At 47.4% G+C, this 12100-nt stretch overlaps 1 protein-coding gene across 4 annotated transcripts in view; it reads left to right on the top strand.

The window, feature by feature from the left end:
- The first annotated feature begins 202 nt into the window (after window positions 1-202).
- LOC118770857 (rho GTPase-activating protein 21-like) overlaps window positions 203-12100 on the top strand; it is an 82661-nt gene continuing 70763 nt past the window's right edge. For all 4 annotated transcript variants that reach the window (XM_036518601.1, XM_036518602.1, XM_036518603.1 and 1 more), the window contains exons 1-2: window positions 203-551; window positions 1943-2184. In XM_036518601.1, coding sequence (XP_036374494.1) covers window positions 2110-2184 — 75 coding nt within the window. In that variant the 5' untranslated portion in view covers window positions 203-551; window positions 1943-2109. The remainder of the gene's footprint in view (window positions 552-1942; window positions 2185-12100) is intronic.

Consider the following 12100-nt stretch of genomic DNA (forward strand, 5'->3'; position numbering starts at 1 on the left):
TACTTGTGAGACTGCATGTTCGGCTCACATTTTTCGATGCCTTCGCTATCTGCGCGAAAAGTGCGTTCAGTTGGCCGAGTTTGAAAGACGAATTGAAAAGCTGAATGTGATTGGGTGGGTGCGCCGCGGCCGAGATGAGGGCGGCGTTTCCACAGGGCTCCGGACTCCGTATTCCCTCAATTCTACAGTCCACCGTGCGCGGCAACAAGCGAGGGCATGGCAAACAAATTTGTTTTGTTACCCATTTAAACACCGTCAAGTTGGACGCGTAGCTATGGACTATGCACGGTTTCCTTCGATTAGTGATCTCTCCGTTCAGATGATGATAGAAAATATTGTTGCGTTTTTTAATGGGCGTTTACCACGTTGCCTCGGCAAACAGGTTGGTAGTTGGGCAAAGTAGGTTAGCGAGCTACTTTTTCACCTATTGGTGTTACATGGTGGCTTTTCCCTAAAACTTCTGCTGTCCAAAGGAATTGTTCTACGTTTGGGACGATGCATTATTTTGTTGCACCGGTTTTTCGCCCTGGATTATTGAGTCGCTTATCAAGGTAAGTTGGATAGCTAGCAAACTAACTGGACGGCGTGTGTGTGTGCTATCGGGCTAGCTAACGCAAGTCATTTCGAATAGCCTACAAGCAGAATAACAATAGCGATCCGGCATTGCAAGACGTGGTTAGCTTCTCTGGCTGCATACGCGGGGACGAGTGGATTTTAAAATAATAGACGACTCACCACCTAGGAAGTTAAAATAATTTAGAGTTAAGAAAAGCGTTGGGAATAATGGGATACCCAATTCCCGGCATTACCCTATGCATGTGGTCAGCTGTGATCAGCTAGATGAACGGATGCCTTTTGAGATAAAATGCGAGTCGACTCTGAAGTTGGTTATACACCTTGTTAGACAGATAGGTATCTGATTTGTCAGCCAAGCGAGGCCCGAAGAAAGAATAAAGAGAAAGCGCTGATGCATTTTCTGTGCAACTGAGAACGAAGTTATCTTGGGTGTAATAATCCAGTCACTACTTTCTCGAATTTCACACGTCGTTGTCGTAGCCCTGACCAGCTGCTCACTTGCGAGGATTGTGTAATTTAAGACACTATATAAACAGTTTCCCCGTGTGGTAACATAACATTGTATCTTCATAGTGGACGCTTTCAAAAGTTTTCTTGGTCATGGTTTCCGAAACGTGTCGGGGGCAAATGGGCGTAGAGAGATCTCAAGTAGCCAGCTAGCTAGTTGCTAGCTAGAATTGTTGCCCTTTGTTGATGTTTCGAATGTGACAACGGTAAACTAAGTAAATCCATACAAGTACTCTGTTTAAATTAACTGTTCTTATTAGGTAAATAATTTACCACTTGTGGTATATAGACTTACTGCCTGTATAGTAAACTAGCTCAGCAAGTTTACTTTTCTGTAACAAAATATTATCGCAGCTACATTCTTTAGTAGCCATTATTAGAGTGGATTAAACTGCTGGCTGGAACAGGGTGTGTAACTATTGTAATCGATCGTTTCGTCACGGTTTGTGGTATTCTTCTATATTGGCAAAGCATTAGTAGCTGAAGTCATGCCTCTTTATTTATTTTTTACAAACACGTGCGTTCTATTCCATAAAAAAGTAAGTTGAGTTGAACAGGAAGATAGATTAATGGTGACCAGTTAGACAACTAGGGTAACTACGTAAACTTTCACAGTGAGGTTTTATCCAGCGTGTCAAGTTAGGCAACATTCCCTTCTTTTTAAACCACACTCAGACATTTTTCAAATCAAAACCATTTTATCAGTGATTAATGAAGGTTGTCACTGAACCGTAGTATTGATGATTGGGTGGTTTTGCGGCTCTGTAACCCCCGCAAAATGTGATGACTTGCCAGGGAAGTTTGCGAGGGTCAGTGCTCTCTCTTAACATGTCTTTGAGTGTTATTTATTATGTTTTAGGGTTATATGACCGAAGACATGAAGAAAGAAGACGGTGTGGATTAGAAATATACCTGTCTTTTTTTTTTCAACGTCTGGACCAACTCTCACTTACTTTCGGATTTCCCCCATTCCCTGCCCGATGTGGTCTCCCGAGGGTGTCTGCCTTTGTAATTTGAAATGAGATAATGGCGACACGTTGGACAGATCCAACCGATGAAGATGACGAGAGAACATACTCAGCTGGGTCTCCTACTTGGGAGGTAAGAGGAATGCATGACTTGTATGCTTTGGCCAAGTAACTGGAATTCTCTTTCCCACTGTTTTGGTGATGGTTACCTCGTTTTGCTTCATTTAGTGTTACCTTCAGTGTAAATGCAGGCTGCAGCACCTTTGGCACGAAATCCCGAGATTTTAGCGATGAAAGGTCAAAACCGAAAGCGTGTAGTCGGTGACTTCACTTGAAAAGGCATGATATGGAATGGATTTAACTATGTTGATGTTGTGGTTCTGCAGGATTCAGTTGCCGTGTTTGGTGTGAAACAAAAAGCAAAGGTTTCTCTAGGTTTTTTAATGTATGTTGGTGTATATGTATGTGACGTGGATCACTAAAGAGGGTTACAGATGTGAGAAGGTAGAGATCCCCCATTTACTTTGACATCTTTGGAAAACTAGGTTTTAACAAACGTTGCTAGAATGCGTGTTAAAATCTGTCATACAGACTAATGCAACAACGTAAATTTCCTTTGTAGTGCAAACTCAACTTGTGTGCCGTTTCCGTATATGCGTGATTATTGTATCGGTGTTTGTGATCTGGCATGCAACGGCATTGGACAATCTCTGAAATGCTAAGCATTCCGAAAGCGTTTTTGAATCCACAACGCAAAGTAGCATGAGAGTTACATGCGGAGCTAAGGCGAGCGGAAAACGCTGGTTCATCGGTCGGCAGGGTTCACCGCGGTCACCGCTGCAGACCGCCGCTTTTCGTGTCACGGGATCCAATAAAGGCCGGTTTTCATGGGCTGGCGCACTCATTTGCCTTGTTTAAACTGTGAGGGCTTCCTGCTTGTAGCAAAAAAAGTGCAGTAGGAATGTGTAAGAGTCCTGACAGTTGTGTGTGCGCTTGCTTACAAATCGAACTTTTCCCCAAGTCTCTCAGGTCGACTTGGACATTGGAATTCTCTTCCGTTATCGTCTCGGTTTCTCAGAAGCTAACCCAATATTCGAGTTTTTCTTTGTCCCCTGCCTCGCTGTATTACATAAGAATAGAATAATTTGTGAATTTCATTATCGTAAAGCGATTGGCTGCATTGCTCGGATTAACCCTTTAGCATAAGTCATGATATTATACTGTATATGTTCTATGAAATCCACGTATAGGGTGCTAGGTTATAATGCGGTGGTTTATTAGCCATATTGAAATAGGAGGGCTCTTACAGAACCTGGCTCTTTCGGCTGAAAAGTTGAATGAGTTCAAAGCTGGTGGCACTGTGCCATGAAAGCTGGGTGAGGTTGGTGAAAAGATCTGTGCCAGAGTCCTAACATAAAAGCTATACGCTTTTTTTCTTAGATGACTGCCGCTGAAATTGATGACTGAAAAGAGGAGAACTGCTGATTTAATTGTCTTACTTTCCAGGTCTGTCTTAATCAGTGGTAGCTAAACTATAAATCATCCAAACAATTTTCTGTACCACATCTGTAGGGATCTGCCTTTTTTCACAATTCACAGGAATGGAAATGATTGAACTCTCTGACTCTTCACTGGAACAGAAAGCAGTGTAGTTCATTGTCATGAAAAGACCATAGAACAACAGTTTGGATATGCCTGAAGAGATCCCTTGGCAGGTTTTTTCATTGTTGGCCAGACAGTCTCTGAGTCTCTGAAAATAGTGTGAAACGAGTGTCCTCAGTGGTGTTCCTGTCTGGTACCTTTGGCTTCCTGACAGACTCCCTGTCCCAAAGTAAAACTTCAACCAGGACTTCCAGCAGGTTGTTTGAAGCCCCTAGCAGACTCATAAAAGAGTCTGGAAGTTTAGCTCTTCCCATGCAATGGGCACGCTCAACTCATTGGTTGAAATGTCCCGTGTGACATGTCTGGGCCAATCATAGGCGGGTGTTTGTGTGTGTGAAGAAAAATGCAACTTTTCTGTAAAAGAACCTAGAAATTTGTGCCTTACCTTGCTGTAGCCTTAAAAATCACAGGGCTGTATTCTCTCCTGAGTTTGTTTTCGGTTTGTGTCTCTGTCACTTCATTGTGTAAGCCATGGAATGCTGCCATAGTTTCTCATTGCAGTCCCAGAGATAAGCTTAAAATGGAAATGTAATGATGTGTGAAGAACAGGATTCAATTGATTTGAGCCCCTTGGTACTATGATGCAATTTCTTCCTCTTAAAAAATACCTCTTGACTGAGTCGAGCAATTCTGGTCCATTGGTCGTAGATGGGCAAAAAAATGGTAATTGGGTGTCTGTGTTAACAATTAAACCGTCAGTGGAGCGGGAGACATCCCTCTGAGACATATTGGTTGGCCTCAGTCCTGTAATTGCTACCGTATTGTGCACTGAATGTCACTTTAAGGCCCGGTGTCTGGCCTTGCGTTTGAGTCTGGGCTGGCCCCCGTGGCCCTGGGCAGGGTTTGCCTAATGCGCTGGCAGCTCTCACAGCCCAGAGGCCCAGACACATGGCCCCGTGATCCTCTGGCTCTGTGTTAACAAACACTCCCAGCCCTGGTGCAGGGGGTGGGGTTTGAGTGGGGATTACAGGCCTATCGCGAATAAAGGCCATGCATCATACAAGCCTGGGATTCCTCCCGTCATGAATGAATTAAAAGATGGCATTTGTAGTATAGCACCTTTTGTGGACCTAAAAAAAAGAAAAGAAAAGAAAGGGGGGTTGACGCATCTGGGTGATGCATGGTAGACGTTTCTCTATTGTTTTGCACCCGAACACTCATCATACATCAGCTGAAAGGGAGAGGGAGGGGTTTATGTGGGCAATTAAGACGGATTGGGAAACTGAGGAATGAGAAGGATGTGTGTTGGAGGGAAACTCAGACTGGGTGTGTTCGTATATGTGATAAGAGAATCTGCACCGGTGAGAGAGGTTTTGTGTGTGTGTGTGAGTGTGTGTGTGAGAGACAGAGACAGAGAGAGCCTCGTCGGTGCTGTGACGTACCTGGCCACTCCCCAGTGTATCCTGCACTCTGCCGGTTCATTAATGTTCAGCCTCCCCCCACCTCCCCAATGATAGAGACCTCACGGCTGGTTTCCCCTGCGGAGACTGATTTGGGCCCAGCTGCTCCAGGTCATTAGGAGACCCCCCCTGGGGTGGAGCTGGGCCTGGGTGTGGTAGCAGCTGAGACCCTGCTCACGTCACCCTGCCCCTGGGAGTCATGGCGGAGATGGAAAGCACAGTGTGGCTTTATTGAGGGGGTGGGGGGTTAACAGCACTCCAAATTAGGAGTGTTCAGGCCCAAGCCAGTGATTTTTATTTTCCCTCACACAGACCCAGCACAGCCCTCCTATTTCTGTTAAGGACCTGCTTGCACTTGCCTCGTTGTGCCAGAGGGATAGAATGAAGTGAAGTCAACATTTTTAATGTGTTTTCTTGGTAATGTGGGATGGGGAATTTTTTAGGAAGTTTGCTGAAATATGCGTTGAACTGAAGGTGAACCGTTAAACATGACATCCAAGACTGTTTTTCAGGAACCATTTGTTTATGATGGCTGTGATTTTTTTTTTTTCTTTTTTTGCATTGTCTGTCCACACCAGAATCCCTGTCCAATTATTTTTTTTCCATCCTAAATAATTTTCACCATCTTTCATCTTTGGATGTTTAATTGCTTTCCAGTGTTTTGAAAGAACACTGGCATCAGCCAAAAATCTCTTAATTTAAAATTCTCTTTAGTAAACAAATGTACTAAATGGGGATTTTACGTGAAGGATTATATCATCTTTCCTGTGCGTAATGTAAAAGTACCATTCATGTAAAGACGAATGGGGACAGGGTCCTGGCCTTGAGCTGAAAGTGTCTGCATTTCCCGGTGCTTCCTTTACAGTATACTAGCATTTCGGAGGGCTCGGCTTTGACCTCCACCTCTCCCAGACGAGATGCTTATTGGTGAGCACGGCCCCTGGGGATGGGCGGAATTGTCTTTGAGGGATCGTCCTTCGTATCCGTAACAATGTAAACAAGACCGCTCTTCAGATTACCCAATTACGCCTCTGCGGCATCTGCCCCTCCACAGTCGTGTTGTGGCGTCTGTCATGCGAGACGCAGACCTCTCCAGAGTTTCTGTCTCTCTCCCCCCCCAGCACTCCCCCAACCCCTCCTCTCGTCAGACGGAAGGTCACCTATTTATGGAGCCGTTGATTTCGGCCGCGCATCACAACGCTAATCTAATACGCAGCGCCGTTTCGGCTTTCCTTCCTTTGTTGAATAATAGCCGCGGGGAGGATGTTATCTCTTTACTAGGAACGAGTGTGTTCTGATAAGCGCAGCGCCGGGGCCGTCGGGAGAGGGGAAAATATGCAGGAAGAAGGATTAACGGGTGGAAAAAGGAACACGCCGGTGCTTTCATAAAGGCTCAGTGTCACGGCCCCCTCCGCTCGGACGTCCCGGCCGCTCCCCCTCTTCCCTCCCCCTCAGATGAATGGAGGATTGGGGGGGGGGGGGGGTTTGGGCTTGGGGTCGGTGATGCGGAGCTTGGCTGGGGTGTACATTACAGGGCCGTCCTTGCTGATGGAACCTCGCAGGCACGGTCCCGACCCCATCGTTTTGCCAGCCCCCCCCCTTGGTTTTTTAGGCAGAAAATGTCATTCGCACAGACAAGAACCAGCTGTGGCCAGTGAGTCCCTGCCGGCGTGGGATCTGTGGGGCTGCGGTTACATGGCAGTGCAGGAGGTCATGCTGGGTAGTTACCCTACTCCCGCGCTGGCTTTCTCTTATGGAGACTGCCACCACTCTTCTCTGGCCCGTCACATCCTTTACAACAGCGTTTGGTGCCCATCTTACAGAGGCACATTTCGTTCTGGTTGCCCTAATTGTTGAAGGTAAAATAATTTAGAAATTCAGTAGACCAGACAGCTATGAAATGAAAGGATTTGCTTGCTGCCATACCCGTTATGTAATCTTTAGAATACCTGATTGACATAGCTGGTAGGAACAGCTTTTCTCCATATTGAGGTGTAATGCTCTACAGCCTAGTAATCAAACTCTGCTCTCGGTGCAGTGATAATTTGGGCTTTGTGGCCTTGGGCTGGAAATCCCATGATGTTTCCTGTCTGTGTAACTACTGGAAATGATCCTGGGTTTTTAGGGTGAATGAATGAATGCCTTTATTCCTCTGCGGAAGTGATGTTTTTCCGCTCGGCATACGGGACGTGACCGGCGTGCCGCCTTTGGCATAAACAGCGCCTCCAGCCTCGGTGGGGCTGGAACGAGGCTGACAGGGCGCGTTTGGAGCGGGCGTGTACGGTCGAGAGTGCTGAAAGCACAGCCCTTTAAAAAGGCTTTTTATCCCAAAACGGACTGAATATCCGAACAGCATTGCCGTGTCTCTTTCTCTGATTGGTCCTTCTAACAGGCACAGAGTGTAGTGCTATGAGGAAATGAAACTCTGGGACATTGCATTACATTATTAGCAGACTCTCTTACCCAGAGTGACTTACATGTTTTTTTTTTTACATGTTACTCACTTACACAGCTGGATATTTACTGAGGCAATTCTAGGTTAAGTACCTTGCCCAAGGGTACAGCAGCAGTGTCCCAGCGGGGAATCCAACCAGCAACCTTTTGGTTATGAGTCCTGCTCCTTACTATGCTATGCTACGCTGTGCTACACTGTCGCTGGGACGGTGCATGGTTGGACGCATGTGATGATGGTAAATTGCTCTTACGTTGCACTTCATGTGACAGTCCTCTTTGTGCAGGTGGTGTAGTTGTGGGCAGTGTTTTTTTTTTTTTTGTTCTTTGCGAATGCAAGTGAACACAGCCCTGTAACCCTGCGTACTCCCGTCTCACACAGCACTTAAAGATGTTTGCTGGCCGTTGTGTTCGGAAAATCCCTTTGATTGCCAACCATTTAGGTCGAATTGCAAGGACCACAGGCAGCGGTGGAAGTCTCCAGCTCCCTTTCCCTATTCGCCGTTCTCTGATTGGTTAATTATTGAACTGCTGTTGTCACCACGGTGCAGCCCCCTCCCAGTAAGTGATTAATGACCTAGAAAAAAAGCGGTTTTGGATTTCTGCGGTGCTGTTGAGCAGCACCAGAAACACCCCCAATATTATTTACGCTGGGCAGGGATGTGGCTGCTCCTCGGCCCAGCCGTAAATAACTCTTGTCTGTGGCTTGTTCGGATGACAAAAGGTCACAAAGGGGTCGCGCTGTGTAATTCCACACAAGGGCCACGCCCCACCCCTTTGAGCTCGCTCCGCATCTGCTGTCAGGCATTATTACAGAAAGCCCGTTCGCTGGTCCTCTCTCCTATAGGAGACCACATGCCTGTGTTCCACCCCACACAATCCATAACTGGGATTGATCGCATTGTAATGGGGAGTCAGTGAATCGCCAAGCTCCAGCACAGGCTGTTTTGAAAGGCGGGGGGGGGGGGCTTTAATGGGACATTAGCCCCCCTGCCTCATATTTTCTCCAACCAGTCAGTCGTGTTTCCGATAAGCAAGGATCCAGGCACAGCTATTTCCCCAGCTTGCTTGGTTTTTCTCCAGCTGTTGACCACAGTATTTCACCACTGGATTCAGCTGGATTAATTTCAAGCTCTCCATGGTTAACAGATGGGCATAGGTTAATAGAACCCGACTAGGGTGGAAAAAACAATGTTATCTTCTCCTTCTTTAATGCCTTCCTCTCATTGACATGCATAGGGAGGAAAAAAGAGGCAGGCTTGACAGATCTGGCCATTGAACGGACCGGAAGACAAACACTTCCCCTCATTTTATGCAGCGTTATGCATGCCGGCCCGAGATTGCTGTTCGGGCAGAAAGTGAGCAGGCAGGAAGTGTACCGCAGGCCAGTGTATTGTATAACCCTTAGCCGACAGTTCGCATGTATCCCCTGTGCTTCGATAGGTCCTACTTCCCGCCCCAGGTTTAATTTATGCAGTGCCTTCTGTTTGAAATGCACAGAACTTCAGGACACTGACTCAGACATTTGTCAGGGGCGGCAGTGTAGCATAGTGGAAAGATGCAGGACTCCTAGCCGAAAGGTTGCTGGTTCAATTCCTCACTGGGGCACTGCTGCTGTACCCTTGGGCAAAGTACTTAACCCACGGCTGCCTCAGTAAATATCCAGCTGTACAAATGGTTAACATTGTGAAAATTGTCACTGATGTAAGTCACCCTGGATAAGTGCGCTAAATGCCAATATTATAATGTAATGTCAGTGTTGCTTTTTTAAAAAGTACAGCTGTGCACTCCCATGTCTTGGCTTGCAGGGATTTTCCCCAAAGCTGAATACATGAGTGGAAGGTGTCAGATTCCCGTCTCCCCGCAGTAAATTGTCTAATATCGTATGTGTGTAATTATGGTCGAGATGCTGACAGGACCCTGCAAGTGTCTGATTGAGCGGCTAGCTGCCCTTTCCAGGCTGACGGCGGAGGTCCATCAGGGTTTCGGCGGAGCTCTCTCCTCCAGCCCCCAGTGTTGGCAGCGTCCCCCTGCCAGCCCACTAATTGTGTGTGGGTTTGCCGTTTTGGCTCTGAGACGAAGATCCAGCCGACAAGAGCCGGGCGGCCAATGAGACGATGTAAGATGCAAGGAGGGTGGGGCTAAGGGGCTTGACTGTGAGTGAGGTTTCTCAGTTCATCACAGCTCTACGCTCTGCCGTCCTCTCATTACTTTGTCAGGCTTGTTCTTGGTTTTTAATGTGACAAGTGCTGTCAGTTATGGAAGACAAAACCTAGCAGCAGGAATCTCCAGCCATAGAAGGGCACAAATAAGTCACAGCCGACATGAACAATGCCTGTTCATTTTCTCTTTTGCCTCTGTGGTATTGGCCTGCAGATTTCTTTGTTAAAATATTCGACCGTGTGAACAGCTGCGGGGGCAAATGGCACAGACGGAGGGTTTTGTGACCTGTGAACCCAAACGAAAGTGAAGTGTGAAACTTGTAGTGGAGACCTGACCGCCTGCATGGTTTAAACCTTGGTACTGTATAATTTCCAGGGTTGGGGCCATACTGAGGCTTGCCTTCAATTTTTTCTTGTCTTCAAGCTCATAGTGGCAGCTGTTAGATTTTAGGGGTGTACGTAGATGTGCGTAGGTGGGGGCATGGGGGACTGGCTCCCTGAGAGGACAGGGCTGCCTGTCCCATCCCGTCCTGCCTCTCACTGGTACAGACAGAACCCCCCCACCCCCCACCCCCGCTGTGGACAGAGCAGCTGTGCTGCTGCTGTTGCTGCTACTTGCCACAGACTCAGATCCAACACCCAGCCTCTGCTGCAAAGCCTCTGAGCTCTACAGGCAGACTTTGGTCCCTCTCTCCGCACCCTTGGCACCAGGAAATGCCTGCTGTGGGAGCTGGGAATCGGCAGCACCATCCCAGGCAAGAAAACAGAAGCAGCCTGTGTGGATTAGTCTCGTCCGAACCCCGGCGTTCCTTCCTCCCTCTGTATTGATTCTCTGTTAACCTGCTGTGTGAAGATGCTGTCTGTCAGGGCTCCGGCTGTGGGGGAAAAGGGGACAGGAGGGTTCCCCTTCCTCTGAGATCACCTGGCATTTGGAGTAAGGTGGGTGTTGGGTGCCACAGGGTTCCACGGGCACTCCGCTGCCAGGGCAGGCATGGCCCATCTCAGAGTGCTGGACTGCACCCCCAGCCACACCTGGAGTTTGATGTGCAACCTGTACTGCGTCTGGAACAGTCAGGTGGGTCCCCCAGCCGCGGCTTTGAGTTAGCAGAATGCATCTCTCTCCTGGATCCTAATGCTGCTGCTGTTTTAAAATGTAACTTCACCTGAATGTAACCTGCCGCAGGCTGTCTCATCCTCACAGAAAGCCTTAAATGCGTTGCTCCACCCCTCTCCTCTCTGATTGTAGCAAATTGCATTGTTACTATTGTTTACTATTGACCATTTAAACATACAAATACAGTGGCACTATGTAGCATATCGGTGCACTGACTACATACTAACAGGCAGAAGGGGTGTGACCAGCAGTGCATTCTGGGGAATGTAGGCTGAAAGGAATTGAAATGAGAGTAGATCCAGTATAATGAATTTATATTTTCAGCTTGGGGATAAGTTTATTAAAACTTCCTGGCCAGCCAACTGTACACACTTTGAAGGCAAAAACGGGGAGGAAAAAAGCAGGCTGCTGGGAGTAACAAATGAAGTGTCCATCCATCACGCATGAGACAGGGACATTTCACGCTAACATCCGAACATTCTTGTGGAGGGAAATGGGAATTTCTTCGCTGTAAAATCAGTTCCTTGCTTTTCAGTGCTCATATCTATTAAATGGCTTCTCTTACAGTACAGTTATTTCCCTCCTCCTTTCAATCAAGTTTCTATTTAAATGCCTAAAGAGCTGTGACCCCGGTGCCCTGCATTTCATGCCATCACCTCACCCAGACCGGGGCTTCTAGGAAAAGCACCAGCTGTTCTGATACGGCTGTATTTATAGCTGCTATCAGGGCTGTGTTCTGGTGCCCTGAACTCTTTAACTGGCACTGCTGTCTGTCCCGTTTTATTAACCAGCACACTGACCGCTTTGATACTCCGAAGCCACGCTGTGCTGCACTGTTACCTCTAACAGGGCAGATGTGTTGAAGGATCATCTTTGGCTTTTTGTGTGCGTGTGTTAAATTGACGCTTCAGTGTGGAGGCCCTTCAGCAGAGCTGATTGTGGGGCCGTCTGTGCTGAGATGTGTTTGGCACGTCGGCAATCCTTGACTAGATTTCTCCTCCAGTTCGCTCACAGGAAACTTCAACACTGTACTTATTGTCCCTTTTCTCCTTTTTTTTTTTTTAAAGCATGATCTGAGGATGAAGTTATGCAGTGTCAGCTTTAATTTAGCTCCCTTGGCCCGGCCGCGTAATTTAATTTTAGCAGCGCTGAGATTGTTTGTGCCCTGTGCCGAACTGATAGCTCTCTGTTCGGCGCCGCCGCAGCGGGCCAGAAGGCTCTGAAGCCCGCCTTTGTGTCAGCCGCGGAGCTGCCGCGTAA

Source organism: Megalops cyprinoides, chromosome 24 (genome assembly GCF_013368585.1).
Source record: "Megalops cyprinoides isolate fMegCyp1 chromosome 24, fMegCyp1.pri, whole genome shotgun sequence".
NCBI classification, from domain to species: Eukaryota; Metazoa; Chordata; class Actinopteri; order Elopiformes; family Megalopidae; genus Megalops; species Megalops cyprinoides.